Source organism: Triplophysa rosa, linkage group LG14 (assembly GCF_024868665.1).
Source record: "Triplophysa rosa linkage group LG14, Trosa_1v2, whole genome shotgun sequence".
Classification (NCBI taxonomy): Eukaryota; Metazoa; Chordata; class Actinopteri; order Cypriniformes; family Nemacheilidae; genus Triplophysa; species Triplophysa rosa.
In genome coordinates, this window is record NC_079903.1 from 12,153,901 (window position 1) to 12,170,493 (window position 16,593).

At 38.7% G+C, this 16,593-nt stretch overlaps 1 protein-coding gene across 1 annotated transcript in view; it reads left to right on the plus strand.

The window, feature by feature from the left end:
* LOC130564738 (pleckstrin homology domain-containing family G member 2-like) overlaps positions 1-16,593 on the plus strand; it is a gene marked incomplete at its 3' end in the record, with an annotated part of 38,115 nt that overhangs the window by 9,538 nt on the left and 11,984 nt on the right. Inside the window, exons 3-5 of the mRNA XM_057351091.1 lie at positions 3,963-4,369; positions 9,712-9,812; positions 14,756-14,822. Of these exons, the coding sequence (XP_057207074.1) occupies positions 3,963-4,369; positions 9,712-9,812; positions 14,756-14,822 (575 nt within the window). The remainder of the gene's footprint in view (positions 1-3,962; positions 4,370-9,711; positions 9,813-14,755; positions 14,823-16,593) is intronic.

The window sequence follows — 16,593 nt, forward strand, 5'->3', positions numbered from 1 at the left end:
TCTAGGTTATAATGTTTTCAAGTGTAAAATCTGAGCATTAAAGGTCCAGTGTATACAATTTTGTGACGTCTAGTGGTGAGGTTGTGAATTGCAAAAACGTCTCACTCCACACCTCCCTCACCCTTTCGGAGCACTACGTTGGCTGACACAGGACTAAGATTTCGTTGTGTTTTCGCTTTTTTGCCGAAGGAGATAACATATTTATGTAACTCGCTCTATAAGTTTGTCGGTTTAGGGCTACTGTAGAAACAAAATGGCGAATTCCATACAAGTGGACCCGCAGTGTATGTAGATAGAAATAGCTCTTTCTAAGGTAAGAAAAACACAATACTTTATGATGTTAACACATCTGAAGACATAGTTATGTATATTTTATTGCATTTCTGTCAATAGATTGTCCAAAAAACTACACATTGGACCTTTAACATACTGTATCTGCTGGAAACGAACCTCAAATTGTGTCAGCTTGACCTCATCTTGCTCGTGCACCTTAAGTGGGAACAGCCTGTGTTTAGTTTCACCGCTTCCTGTGATGGGGTTGTCAGGTGCAGACTGGCACGGTACACAGGAAGTATCTCAACAGACGGATGAGCACCCAGAAACTCTGATACAGATAAACAGTCACTCATCTTCCTCTTGTTCAGCTTTAATATGGTGCCATCAATCACTTCCTAAAGTAAATGTGCTTGATAAGAAAAATGTTATGGGAGGTCAAAGTAACCAATATCTTTTTCATAAATTTAAATTAGCTTGCTGATGTCATTGACATAAGCAGCTCTCTATCTCCAATGTTATAGGTATTCAGAATGATGTAATGGATGAATTTTACTAAACCTGTAAGAAATATATTTTACTTAATAAAACACCTATTTTTAGGTCCATTACTTTAAAAAAAATTTGTGTCACATTTTCATAACAATATAACACCACATCAATTCTCACCAATAATGTAACCTGGATGTTTTCGTGACATTCACTCTAGTAGAAACTATGAAGTATGTTGTTGTAGGGCTTTTAAAGGATATTTCGTAAAGGACTCTCAAAATGAAGTGGTTTTGCGGCCTGCACAGTAATACACACAGGAAGCCTCTCTAGAAAGAGAAGTGCGCACATGTGAACGAGACTCACACGCACCTTTTACGTACATTAGACATGGGTGTGTTGTTCCTGTGAGATGACATCCAGTCAGTTGTTACTAGATTAAGATTCAGTCATTTGAATACTCGATGGAGGACGTTCTCATTTAGCATGAGGAAGCTCAGGTAGCCGGTTGGTAAACTAAAACACAGTTAAAAGTTATACACGGGCGGTCATTGCAGCTGGTGTTCTAGGACTGTCAGAGAGTGATTGACTGCTGTGCGGATCAGGTATGTGATATCTTTCTCTTGGCCCAAGAGAATGGCCCAATGCTCTTCACAGATCTCCATAATCTACATAGCAGACCTAGTTCTCTGTTGGTGTTTGAGGAGGCGAGACTTGTTTGAGTCTTTATGGGACTGTGATACAACTTGTTCTGGAGTAAAAGAGTTCATGGCATTTATAATCAAAATACCACAATTGCTTGATGATTGGAAATGGAAGTATTATAATATGTAGCTACATAACAATTTATCACAATTATTTGCGCAAGTTTCATTCTTTCCGAATAGATCGATGTTATTTGGAAAATGAGCTGTAATATATCATTTTTTATTTTTAAAACAGCTGTACAATTAATCGATTCATTGCATTTTCCATGCAGAATCGTATAATTATGAGGAACAGTAAATGTGTGTATGCACATCTACATCTTCATTCATCTTATCTGTGACACCCATTCACTTAAAGAGATGCTTGGATTTTGTTGGACACCCCAACCTATTTATTCACTGTAATTCATGCTGTGTGTTTAAGAGACTCTTTAAAATATTTGTTCAGGCTAACAAAATCCATAGAGAAGCGAGTTAGGCTGAAACAATCCCTTGCGTGTAATTGAGATACATGCACGATCGAAGATGGTTCTTCCGTGTCTCATGAACATTTGCATGCCCAAGTAGTGATGTAGAGCACTGTCTGTTTGCTTTTGTTCCAGAGGATGCATTGGGTTTATGCTGTCACACTTCATGCATCTGTCGAGACAAATGTATGTCAAGCTTTGAAGCCACAACTGTGCCCCAGAATGCTTTTGCCATGAGTACAGCTGATGTACTTCATTTTAGCATCACATGCAGTTGACCAAAGAATGGCGAAAAATAGCCTTATCAGTGATCTATGTCTGACTGCAGTGGGTTCTGTTTTTTCTAATTTTCACATTTTTTTTCATGGGTGACTGCCGCCACAGTGATGCTGATCTTGGATTGCGTCCAGCCAAAGATAAACACATGCCTTCATGTAGTTTAGGGGTGTGTTTAAATCAAATACAGGCAATCAATATTAACAAAGTGCTTTCGAGGCTTATGAGAAAACGGTCAGACAAAATACTTGATGGATGTTAGGCAGTCTTGGCGAGCGCAGAGAGTAACAGTTGGCTAGGTCAGAGGAAATGGAGGATTGTTCTTCTCCGTCTGCCTTCGCTGTGTAACTGGGCCATCATTGTAAGCTCCACAGCCCAGCATTCAGTCTTTAAACAATGCCAGTCTGTACAAAGGTCTGTACCGGCCAGCGTTCACTCGTCTTGACGACCAGACTGTTGTGTTGGGTTTTGATACTGTTGTTCAGGGAGAAGATGGCTGTTTTGTTTTAGATTTTCTGGTTGACTGAGGGCGTGACCGATTCAATGACTTATGTGTTCGCAGGTTTAATCATCCAACAAATTACCGGCAGGAAGTTGTGATTTTCTTTTCCTGTCTATGCAGGGCATGTTTGTGTCTTATGCGACACTCTTAGATTGACTGCGGGTTTGCTGCAAAATGGTGTGATTTGGAGTTTTGCACAGTCACACCTCTTTCCTGTGAAGCAGGCAGATATAAGAAATATTTGCGAGAAGCACATTGTTAAAACAGTTTTCACAATATCCTTCTAAAGAAAATCGTCATGCCATACGCTACATTTTTACCTTACTAGAGAACGATGATTTTTCCTAATAGTTTGCCATTTTTTAGCTCAGGAGATTTGGTGGATGTCTCATTTATGCATCAACCTTTCTTCAGATTTGACAGTTTGAAAATAGCCCAAAACCCCTCAAAAAATGAATATACAATAAAATTCAACAAATTCTTTATTTAAAAAATGTTCATACAATAAAATATTCATATAAATTAATAGTAATAGAAATCAAATCAAATATAAACAGTTATATTATTAGCCACTAGCCAGACCGATCAACAAACACAGACCAGAAGTTAACTTTGAGCCATGCGCGTGTGTCTGATAAAACCATCTATAGGGGCCTGTCACGTGCCTAAACCGTACGACACGCCACTCAGGAATGGGTATAAAAAAGCGCAGTGCAGAACGCAGTTCCATAGCTCTATGGAAATAACTTTCTACTGTAAACAAAATGTCAACTTACTGTAAACTTAAGCCTGCGACGCTTGCCCCATATCCGGGGTCTTCTGAATGGCCCGAAGGCATCAGACATGAGCGCAGCAGTCAAACACGTCCGTCTAGCTCGTGTTTATGTAGAAAAACAATAGAAAAGTAGAGCAGTGGAATTCAAAAACATGTGAACAGCCCTAATAGTGCACATAATTTGGGCTTGGAAGTACTTGATGAGACATGTTGGAGTAATTGAATCTCTAATTTCCAGTTGCATACTTTTGTGTCTTGACAAATGATCGTTAATTGAGACATTGTTGAGGTATCTAAGATAGAAATTAAGCCAATCCTAATCGGCTTTCTATTAGTCTCATAGCTGTCTAAAATAAAATTTAAGATATCAAAGAAATCTATTTGTGATTGTTTTATTCCTGTTTGTTCTCACCATATTGAAATTACCACTGCATTATATACATTTTAACTTTTTTATTTCTATTTCTCCTCAGTTGCCAAGCGTCCTTCCTCCGTGTCTTCGCTGAGTGGGATCCTGAGCCGCATGGCCTCCTCGGGAGGAGCGTCCCGTGGGAGCTGCACCTCTGTGAACACTGTGTGCTCCGACAGCGACCGCGGTGCCAGTCTCAGCTCCTCCGCCTCCTCTGCCTCGCTGCAGGATGGACACTCTTCTTCTTCATCCTCATCACTTCCCTATGGAGCCGTGCCATCTTACCCCGGGCCCCAACGTAACGGCTCTGACATCAGCCTGGACCTCACACCTCTCTCTCTGCTGACGGGAGCCGGTCCACCTCCTGGCTCTACAACACCGATGCCCAAACTCACTCGCCTGGAGAGGGTGGCACTGGAGATAGTGGAAACTGAGCAGGCCTATGTGAGGGACCTCAAGAGCATTGTGGAGGTTAGGACCATATACATGCTACTTTGCATATATGTTGTATCATTCTGTGTTACAATGTAGAATGATATACAACATCATCACATGCCAAAAATGGCATATTTAAATTCAGCAGAAAAAAATGATGGGTAGGGCTTGGTTTTATTTATTGGTGGTTGATTAGATTGTGTAGAATGGACACTTTGATATCACTAGTGGTGCTTGCTAAAGCTGTTCTGCCTGCTGGCCAATAAACTGGGTAAGGAATCATAGATTTCCATTCCAAAGTTTACGGTCACTTCAGTGAAATGTTTCTCCCAAGGTTGCCAGATCACCCCAAAACTACCCCAATGGCCTGAACACAAATACCAGAACTGAAAATATGCCAGTGCTATAACTAACTTAAGAATGGACACTGAACAAAATCTATCAACATTCAACCAGCAGAATAAAAAACAAACGGGTTACATCCCCATTCCATGGGAAAACCGCAGACTTGGCAACCCTTTTAGTGTGTGCTTATTGACTGTTATTGTCTGAAATTAGTTTTGTAGACAAAAATATAATTTGTGAAAACATATTAGCTTCTTTGATTACAGAACGAAAATTGTATTTAATAAAAATGTTCCTGAAATGTATTACTTTGGCCAAATACTTTGGCCAATAAGAGCCCAGAATAGATGGGAACTCATTCAACATTGTTTAAGAAACATAACTTTTTTTTGTCATGAAAGTAAAATGTGACCCAGGTTAAAGTCTCAAAATCAAAGTTTGATATTCTTTTCACTAGGATTTCAATCTTTCACGTGGTTTCACTCAATCAATGTTAAAGATATCAGTGTTATATTTTCACAGAATGTTCTTCACATTATGTCCAATGCTTTTATGTAGAAAACAGGAAATAAAAAATAAACTTAGCTGGGTTTTCATAGACTGGGTCACAAATACATGAACTGGTCCATAAAGAAACAGATTTCATTCATCAAGAACTGAATAAGGATGAATTAGCATTATTTATTTATAAAGTTTTTTTGTTTAATTGAAAAAGACACCATGGTATGTATAATATTATTCAGGGCGGCATCAGAACAGTCACGTCTCCTTTACCACACACCCCCCCCCCACCTGGTATGTAATCCATGACTCCCATAACTGACAGCAGAGAAAGTCGAGCCTTTTCTCAGTGCCAGCGGCGATTTAAAATGTGATCATTGTGAGATTCTGCTGTGCCATTCATCACACGTTCAGGTGGAGCACAGGAGATCATGGCAGCGGATGAAAGCTGCAGTAAATTCAGACTGTCACTTCAATCGCATCTTTGCGCTGCTTCTCGCTCGCGCTGCTCCGATCCGGGACAAGGAGGAGGCTGTTTCGAACACACACGCACAAATCAAGAGTGTGCTGTACACATAAGAGCCTCTTTGTGGATGGCTCTCAACACATGCATCATATTTCAATGCTCAGGGTGATGGGAGATCAGACCTCCGTGCTGACCTTTAATGGAGGTCATGGGCAAGTATTAAAATCAAAAGGTGTAAATATGCATAAATACATATTATTTGATGATCAAAGAGATAGAGATCCCAATGTTTTGTGCAGGTTTAGCTTATATGTGCTGTACCTTGTTGAGTTCAGAAAGAGAGGTTCTTTGTGATTGTGGTTGATCGAAAAAGCTTACACAGCCTTTGAACTCCAAGGTGTGAGTGTCTGACAGCAAAGGATTGTGGGTACGTAAGCCTCAGGTTGGGGAATGCCTGAAATGTAACTCCTTTTTCCTATTACTAATGGTTTATTTGAAGTTGAACTTATAAGCCAATAAAAAGAGAAGGCATGCGAACCTAGGCTGGTTTTTAAAAAGATGCCCAGAGATCAAATATCCATAAATTGCTTGTTGACAGACAGGATCTCGCAGAGGAATGCTGCTGTTTTATCAATCTGCGGTCGCAAAATGGAGACCGAGTGGTGGATGGCGGTTTTCTGAATAAAGTGCTGACTGTGAGAGATGTGTGCATGATGTCTGATTGGAGTCATACTTAGTCAGGCTCGGTCGTAAGAGCCGTCTGGTTTTGATAGAAAGCATAACAAAGAATGATGTCAAGTTTGCTGGAACCCATCATATAATGAGTGTGAGCTCAGAGCCTGTTTGGCTTTTGTCTTTGTGGGTTATTATTAGGTTGTGAACTGTCGTTTGGTGGTGTTCAGGTGCAGTGAGTTGGAGCTTGTTTGTGGGGAACATTTAGGGGAGTAGGACTGAGAGATTCCGTCTTTTGTTTCGGCTGTATTTCGGCCAAATAGGACAGGAAATTAGGGGCTGGGGGGTTGGCTTTAACCCCCGTTCTGGGGCACAAGCAGAGATGGAGAGGGGCTGTTCATGAGAGAAAGGGACCAGTTCCCTTCCAAACTCCAGACTGACCTAGATTCACAGACAAAGACTCTGAACACGCTCGTGTAGAACTAACTCTTGCTCTCTCTCTATTGTCTTTTACCTTTCCAAACTTCCTTTCGGAGATAAGTGTCTCTTTCTTTCTTTCTTTCTTTCTTTCTTTCTTTCTTTCTTTCTTTCTTTCTTTCTTTCTTTCTTTCTTTCTTTCTTTCTTATCTCTGTGTTTCTTTCTTTTCTTCCTTCCTTCCCTCATTTCTTTCTCTGACATTTTCTATCTATCTATCTATCTATCTATCTATCTATCTATCTATCTATCTATCTATCTATCTATCTATCTATCTATCTATCTATCTATCTATCTATCTATCTATCTATCTATCTATCTATCTATCTATCTATCTATCTATCTATCTATCTATCTATCTATCTTTCTTTCTTTCTTTCTTTCTTTTTTCTTTCTAATCCAAGCCTTTTATTCTTTATTTATCTCTGTTTCTTTCTATTCTTCCTTCCTTCCTTCCTTCCTTCCTTCCTTCCTTCCTTCCTTCCTTCCTTCCTTCCTTCCTTCCTTATTTCTGCTCCATCTCTCACATGTGAAAAATTATGTTCTTTCTTTCTAATCTAACCCTTTTATTCTTTCTTTATCTCTGTGTTTCTTTCTTCCTTTTCTTTCTTCATACCCTCGTTTATTTTTCTTTCTTTCTTTTTTCTTATCTTCACTCATTTCTCTTTCTTTCAGAGATAAGTGTCTCCTTCCTCTCTTTCTCCTTATCTTTCTTTCTTTCTTTCTTTCTTTCTTTCTTTCTTTCTTTCTTTCTTTCTTTCTTTCTTTTCTCATTCTCTTTCCTGTTCTGTTTCTTTCTTTCTTTCTTTCTTTCTTTCTTTCTTTCTTTCTTTCTTTCTTTCTTTCTTTCTTTCTTTCTTTTTTTATCTCTGTGTTTCTTTCTTTTCTTCCTTCCTTACCTCATTTCTTTCTTTCTTTCTTTCTTTCTTTCTTTCTTTCTTTCTTTCTTTCTTTCTTTCTTTCTTTCACTCATTTCTCTTTCTTTCTTTCTAATCCAAGCCTTTTATTCTTTATTTATCTCTGTTTCTTTCTATTCTTCCTTCCTTCCTTCCATATTTCTGCTCCATCTCTCACATGTGAAAAATTATGTTCTTTCTTTCTAATCTAACCCTTTTATTCTTTCTTTATCTCTGTGTTTCTTTCACTCATTTCTCTTTCTTTCTTTTCTTGCTTGCTTTCTTTCTTTCTTTCTTTCTTTCTTTCTTTTTTTCTTTTTTGTCTGTCTTTCTTCCTCTTCCTTCTTTCTGCTCCATCTCTCACATGTGAACATTTATGTTTTGCTTTTCACCAGACTGACTGTCATAACACACTTTACGTACGCTCTAGTAAGTCATATCTGTAAGAAAGCATCTGGCAAGAAAATGTGCACATAACTTATTGTTCCTTTGTCTGCGGCCGGTGCCGCTCGTCTCTCACACTGTCCTTTCATAACTCACAGAGTAATCCTCAGATTTCCCCTCACCTCCTGGATTTCAACTCCTGCCTGTGTCATCATTCATTTCTTCATCTGCCTCGTCAGTATGTGTCACGGTCACGAGAGACGATCGTTCGGGGGAATTCGTTCCAGGCCAAATAAATCAGTGTAATTACAGTGTCCCACTTCCCTTTGACTTGTAAAGGTGCTGAATGTGCCATTCCTTTATTTTCTGCCTCTTTTTTGCCCCCCTCTGTGTGTGTTTGCGTTCCCAGACGTCTTGTGGCTGTGGAAACAAACAGAGAAGGAAAAAAGGGCTTGTGTTTTATGATCCAGGAATGTAGAGGGACAGGGCAATAGGGAAAGCGAAAGAGAGCCCCTTATAAAGCCAGCCTGCCTCACATGCTTCATAATGTTTGTTTATTTGCAGCTATTTATTTTAACAGAGGTTAAATCTTTTTTTTAGTTTGTTTTGCTTGGTGGCCTATCTTTTGTTGGCTTCAATGTTCATTTTATTCCTCTCGGAAGATTGTGACTGCCATTGTTGGTACTCTCTTTTGCTTTGTATATGTTGCGGTCTGCTGGAGCTGGTTTGTCTATCGATTAAAGAGATGGTTTTCAGTCTTCCTAAATCAGGGTTAATGAGGCAAAGTACTGGTAAAAACTGATACTGTGATAATAGATGATAGATAATAGAGTTAATAGATAACAGAGTTAGTGCTGCTTAACGCTGTAGTCCAGCGTCTAGGAACCAGACTGGATTGTATTTCAGTTTTTGGCCTCTGTTGAACAAAAATGAAGTTTAAAATATGATTAACATTTCGATTTAATACAGAACACATTTTCTTTATTAAGTCAAGAATGCATCTTTAGAGCGGCAGCATTATGATGCTTATATCATATCAAAACCAATACCCCAACATTGTTGGTTTAGGATAAACGTTGCCAACTATTGACAAATTGTATCTTTTTAACTTGAAGAACTATCCCAGCAAAGATAATTTACGTAATCATTTAATGAAAAGATTCCAAACTCCAGATTAAACCTGTACAGAGAGCCAGCATGCATCCCAAACTGTCTGACTTTGTTCATTCTGAGGTAAAAGTGCATGGAGATAAAATATAAATATTGTGGGGGGGTTAACCACCATATTATTTGCATGACTTGCTTTCTTGTAGTCCTTTGCATGTTTACACTACAGATCATTGTGGGATTCGTGTGTGCCGTCCATAGTAATTACATTACACAGATTCAAGGTATCGGGAGATCATTTGGAGGTGAAAATCACATTCTGCTGTGACGGGCCCCATTTATAGTCAAAATAGTCTGTTTTTAATACATACATTATAAATCGGGTTTACAATGTAAAATATGATGAAATTGAATTTAATACAATTTCTCACGAGGTTTGTTAACAAAGTAAAACCAATTGAAGTGTGAAAATGCCTAGTATGATTTCAGTGAGGTCATCCACACTTTGTCTTTCTCTGGTTCTGTCTCTCAGGACTATCTTGGCTGCATTATCGACTGCGGCGACTTACCTCTCAAACCTGAGGAGGTCAGCACCCTCTTCTGCAACATTGAGGACATCTACGAGTTTAACAGGTGGGTGTCTGCTTTCTGCATTCTCTCTCATAGTCTCCTCTCTCTTTTCTCTCTTTTGTACAGAAAACATTGGTGCAACTTTTGCTTCTGTACAATACAAAACACAAAAGCAGAAATTGGAATTGTAGTGGTCACTCTTGTAGTGGTGCACTCTTTTGCACTATCACGCAATACAGTATCTTTGTATGGGGAAACAATCTTTGTGAATGAATTTGTTGAGTCATGTCAGAAACAGTTTAATTTAATTTGTTTTTATTTTTAAATGATTTTGTATCATTTTTAAAACATGCAAGACTCAGTTCCCATTGATAGCAACTGTATGCAAAAGAGCAAACAGTCTGAATCTCCAAACATTTTCCTTCTGTGTTCAGTGAAAAAAATCTATTCATCTGTGTTCAACATGAATGAACAAATAAGACGGAATTGTCAACTGTTCCTTTAAAGCTCTGTTGGTCATGTCTGACTCACAGAAGTCTTCCTGGGTGGCGGCCACGGTGGCGTCTGTTGAATCTGTCTCAGACACAATGGCCGGTTTGTACTCTGTCCTACCGTAAAGGACGATGTGCAGATGTCAGCCAACTGTTAGTGTATACAGTACGTTTATTCTGATCCACTCCAGCACACCATCTCTGGACTGCTGTACTTGATCCGGATTGCGTGAGACATCGACTCGGCCTTCATCATAACTTCTGCTCTTTTTACAGCAGATATGCAGCATATGGTTTATTACACTGGGAGTTCATGCATGGTAACCTGGATCATTTTGTTGTCTGGTTATGTGTCAGCTTCGCGCTGTTTATTGCAATTAACACGCCGTGTTTATTTCACACCAAGATTCTGCGTTCTTTTCAGCATTGTTTACCATTGATTTATATGAGTGTTGAAAAGTGTTACGGCATTAAGAACATTTGTTAATTCCTTGAAGAAAATGTTATTGCTTAGATGTTTCTCGTTTGTAACTCTGAAATTTTTAGTAGTTTTATTTAGGTTTCAGGTTTGTCTGGCATGTTTCTCTTTTAAAAAATGACACAAGTGAGACTTCTAAGCAAATGTAATAATTGAGATCTTAGGTCCACTTTACGTTCTTACGGGTTACAGTATATTTGATAGCCATCAAAGTTGACATGAAGTGAATTGTAAACTGATGGGTAGGAGATCTATGAGCAAGAGAGTGTGTTCCTGAGGTCCTGGGAAGAAAAATACTCATACCTCTCATTTTTCCTTACTGCTCCTTGCCCTTCAATCACTCCTGCTGAGAGGTCTGTTTTCACACTATTTTCTTTTCTCTCTATCCACGCCAAGTCAGCCCCAGTCTTTAAAAACCCTCTGATGACATTAGTCGGTGTGGAAATTGAACATGGCGCCTTACCACCGGCTCTCATGGGAAATCAACTGGACTGTGTTGAAAACAGAAAATCTAACAAACTCTTGGTTGTCCTGAGAGCCTCGTTTAATAACAACCTTAACATACGAAGCATTTGTTGATGTCTTGTTCTCAACTGCTTTCTGTAAGATAAAAATGGCCTTTGTTGAACAGAATGAGAGTTAATTAGAAAGTTTCTTACTTGTGGAAAAGATTCTTAAAGGGATATTTCACACAAAATTAAACATTTTGATATCATTTACTCACCTTGGCGTTCTTTCTGGTAGAACACAGAAGAAGAAAAGAAGAGCAAAATGGTCTAAATGCTGCATTTTTTCATGCAATGGAAGTGAATGGTGACCGTGGGGTGTAAATGATTGTAACCAAACAGTTCTTGGCCATCATTGACAACCATAGTAGAAAAAGGTTGCTTTACATGTTTCTGTCTGTTGAACACAAAAGAAGATATTTTGAAGAATCAGTTGTGGGGCACTTTTTCTTTCATTGTTATTTTGCCTACCATGGTAGTCAATGGTGGCCAAGAACTGATTACAAGCATTCTTCCTAATATCTTTCTCTGTGTTCATCCGAACAAAAAAATATATACAGATTTGGAACAACTCGAGGGTGAGTAAATGAATACAGAAATTTTATTTTTTTGTGAACTGTCCCTTTAAATATGTGCATAATAAGCTCTAGTGGAGGAAAAACATGTCAGTCAATGAACTTTTATTTTCAGTCTGTTCCTTCAAATCTATAAAATGATGGCAGAATTTTGATTTAATGTTGGATTACCTCTTTAAATCTCATTGCGTGCCCCTGTAGTTGTTTAGCGACTACATACAATGAAGATGAAGACCTTGTTTTGTCGTCCTGCCTTATAGTTTAAACATACAAAAGCTCCCTTCATCTTTTTTTACTCTTAAAAGCCCTGCTCATCGCTTTGGAATGTAGCCCCTGTATTTACACTTGTTAAGTCTACTTTCTTGGCTCTGCTCAGAGCTTTAGGACACATACAAATGTGCCATTTTCGCTAAGCCAAAGCAGGCCGGGCTCCAAGGTAGAGCTCCAGCGCCACACATGACCTGTCAGAAAGTGAAGGTGCAGCCAAGCGAGCAATGCATCCTGGGACAGCGGACATGACTTATTCTGTTCTCACAGACATCTGTCCAGTTATAGTGAAGCATTGTAAATTGCGCCTTTGCACCGAAATGCCGCATTTGTCTTTTTCAGTGAATGCAACCAAGCAAGCTGTTTTCGCTGGCTTGGGAATCTCCTCTGTATTTCACAGCGATGAAAACATTCCGATGCTGAGTCATCCGTTTTCATTTTCTGCAAATAAATGCAAATAGAAACAATATTGTTAGTAGTTCACAGAATGAAACGCAAATGCCAATTTTACCTGAACACATACCTATATAGTAAATTCAGAAACACTGAAAATAAATTTGAAATAGTCTTTTATTTTTTTCCACAGCTGTATATTGTACTTAAGAATGGACTTAAAGAATGGGCTTAAAATGGCACCTCAAAATATCTTTTTTATATTGAATAATACATTAAAAAAATTAAAAGCTTTGAAGTGTGGAAATGTATTATTTAATATATTTCATTATATTTTAGAGTATATTTCCCTTATTGTTTCGTAAGGGTTCAACTTTGTGTGTGTGCTTGTCTGGTGCCACATTCCGTCACCACAGTATGAATGAAGCTTCTCACTGAGATGAAAGTGTCTTTTTGTCTTTCCCAAAACACTCACTGCTTTCACATGTCCTCAAATATCTCCTTTGATCTCATTCAGTAGAGGTCTAGATTTGTCTTGAGAGTTGTGTTTTATTGAACAAAAGAGAAGAATAACTCTGTGAATTTCCCCCTCCGTAGGATTCCGTGTTTCCAGCAAAAATACAGCCGTGACTGTTTTGGGAAATATGAGCTAGATGAAAGGGAGCCGTAATGCGGTGAACTTCTGTTTGCAGAGTGTTAAGAGATGAATTGTAGAAGTTCGGAGATTGTAGAGAGTTGGAGAGACCGTACAACTTGAAGTGTGAAAAAGTGAAGATTGAATGGAACGTAGGGAGTTACCATTTTCACATTCAGAATCTCTCTGAACATCTCTGGACATGAAGATCAAAACTGCATTGGGTTTCAGAGGAACACAAGTCCAACAGTCACTCGAGATGCACTTCATGGTTTGCGAATCGATCAGCACTCGGCCTGGTGCCGAGTTCATTTGGTGAATTCATTTGGATGTACTTCTAATATTTCCCTAAAATCTTCGTATGTATTTGGCATAGAAGCTGCTGGGAAAGTATTTAGTAAAAATGTAGCATCATACTTCCCTAGCACTTTCCTGGGATTTTGGGTTCACATGCCAAGACCTCAAAAGATGTGCCAAGGTCTAACTGAATCCAACTCGCCTACTAAAGTGCATAAGTGAAGGCAGATACTTGCGGCTCTACATCTTCATGGTGCAATTACAGATTAATCTTTTGTTATTGTGGCGCTCTTTTAAATATAAGTCTTATAGACATCACATCCCTATAACATTAAGCTCTTTGGTCCATCTAATAGAGAATAGTTTCCCTCAAAACCACAATGGAGACCTTTTACCACGAAGGGCAACCACAAAATGAGCTTCGTCTTCAGAGGAGAAGAGAAGATGATGAAGGCTGGAGTGTTGCGGTTTCCCGCCGAACTTTTCCCCTCAGCCACATGAAGAAAAGTCCAGAGTGTTTAGAGAGCGCCATGTTGTTTCTTTTGCAAGTTATGGAAGGGAAACTTCCCTCAAGATTGACCAGTCTAGTGGTTTGGGGGCCTCTCGTTCATGAATGTTGAAGTTTTGCTAATGAACTAAATTATATACAGTGTGGCTTGTTGAGTTGTCACAGAACGGGTGCACAAGAGGGAGCACCCTTGGTCATCAGAAAACCAGTCAAAAACTTTGGTCAAACAGTCTGACCAGCCACAAAAGATCATATCAACTCCATAACACCAAAATCTGTACTGTTCCATATAGCGTTTGACTCACAGAAGAGATCACTAAACCAAACCCAACCTTCCTTCATTGCCTCAAAGTCCAGATGCGTTTGCCAGCCAATCCAAGATTACTGTTTTTCATTCATCCAAAGCCTGACAGTCATTTAAGAGCCACATCCATGTGATGGTAAGGAAAGGAGGGGATTCAAGGTCAGCTGCAGGGATATCAGCATATGTCTGGAGTGGAAATATGTTTTGAGATGGAGAACGTGAAGAAGGGAGCCAAAATGAGATCTCTTCCATATGTGTGCATTTAGGCAACAGTTTGGTCGAAATGATAAAAACGAAACAAATGAACGCCATTTGGAAGCACAGGCGGGAATTAAAGCCCATTCCAGTAAAGTGTGTCCTCTTGACACACCAGTCCCAGATGTTTCCACAGAGAGCGAATAACAATGTTTAAACAATGAGATATTCCAAGTCTTTATATGCCACTCAACACAGATTTTGTCTTGCACATTTATCAGTGTTCATTACCAGTATGATAATATGTGAGGATTGTATGTATGTTGTGCACCTGACCAAAACATTTTATCTTTGACAGTGAGCTTATGGAAGATTTGGAACGTAGCCCGCATGCAGCTGCCATAGCGGAGTGTTTTGTGGAGAGGGTAAGCACACAAATAATAAAATATACAATGTGTTTGTACAGTTAGATATACTTTATATTCAGAAATTTTGCAGAACACAAAAGAAGATATTTTAAAGAATGTAGGTAACCAAACAACACTTGCCCCCCATTGACTTCTATTGTATGGGCACAAAACCACTGAGACATTTCTCAATTTTTCACAGAAGAAAAAAAGGTTTTAAACAATAAGAGGATAAATAAATGATGACATTTTTTGGGGGGGTGAACTATCGCTTTCATGCACGTCATTTTAGCTCCCCTCTAAACAATTGTAACTGTTGAATTATCCAGGTTGCATAAGATAAATCTGATTTTGTTAATGGGTTCCACTAAACCATAGTCTGGGCCTTTGCTTGGCAATGCGGCACAGATCTGTATTGGAGCCAGAAACAGATGGACTTTGTGAGACCAAGCCTAAACAAATCAGCAAACAGCGTTGAACTTTTAACACATGCACACGTCAGCCGAGTACGTTTACAGACACTTTGCTCTCCCTGTCCGCACCACAATGACACAACAATTAGCAGACCGAGCTGGGATGGGAACCAGACAAGGACATCATTGTTTGAATGTACTTGAGGGTCTTGCTGCCATGATTTGTGTCATGGTTTAGAAAAGGAAATCGTTCTTAACCTTCCAATCCGAGCAAGGTTTAGGCAGCTGTCCCTCTTTTAACTTCCAATGTTTACTTCCTGCTGAAATGGCCACTGTTAGGATCATTTAGCACTGGTTAAAGAAACACAGAGTACATTTGATTAAGTCATTACCGGTAAGTTATTTTGAGGTTTTAGCTGACAAAGAGCTTGACTTTAATCTTCTCTACACTGTAAAAAATGACACGGATATTCACTTAAAAAAATGATGGTAACAAAATTACACAAGATATTTCGAAGTACTTTAAAGCTTATTTTTAACGCAATATTCCATGAATAAAGTAAAATGATTTAAGGTTACCTAAATTATTTAAGCACATGTCACGTGATAAACATGAAGAAATACTAATTTGAGCATTGGAGTTAACTTCTTGTTCTGGTTTAACATTTATTATTGTTTACAACATATATGATGTACAAGTAAGCTGAGAGTTGTCTCAGCACTGGCATTAGCAGCATTACTGAGTGAAATAACACACATCATGAGCTCTCTCATAACCTAAGCACAAGCACCACTCTTCTGAACGATGATAATCACGAAACTCAAAAATACAAACAGAATCTCTTCTAAATCTTAGACATCCGGACAATAAACACTATCTAGTCTTTCATTTCAAATAGCACTTTTCACAAAAATGACTCTCCTAATGCTGTCGCATGCAAAGCATGCTGGGTACTCTAAATTCACTGCTCAGTTAGTGAAATTAACTAAAAGAATTAATGTAATCCCTCCACAAAAGAATTAAGTAAAGATCCTGTATACAAGTTTAAGTGGGTTAAAAATGATAAAATTAAGTTCTATCAATAATTTGTGCATTTAGAATTCCGAGATTTTTTCTATAATTTTAGCTTATTTTTTTGTTAAAAAAAACAAGAACACAATTGTATTAAGTTGTTAAGTACTGTAAAAGTCTCTTAGCAACATTTAAAAGGAATGGCCAACTTTTTAAGAAAAAAAGCAAGAACGTCTGGACTAGATATAAGAGTCCAAATAGAGCACATATCGGACGTGTTTACATGCTTAGAATTGTAGTCTGCATCTGCTGAGCAGCCCATATCTGGCCATATCTGCCTGCAGACAGTCATAATGCCCTGTGC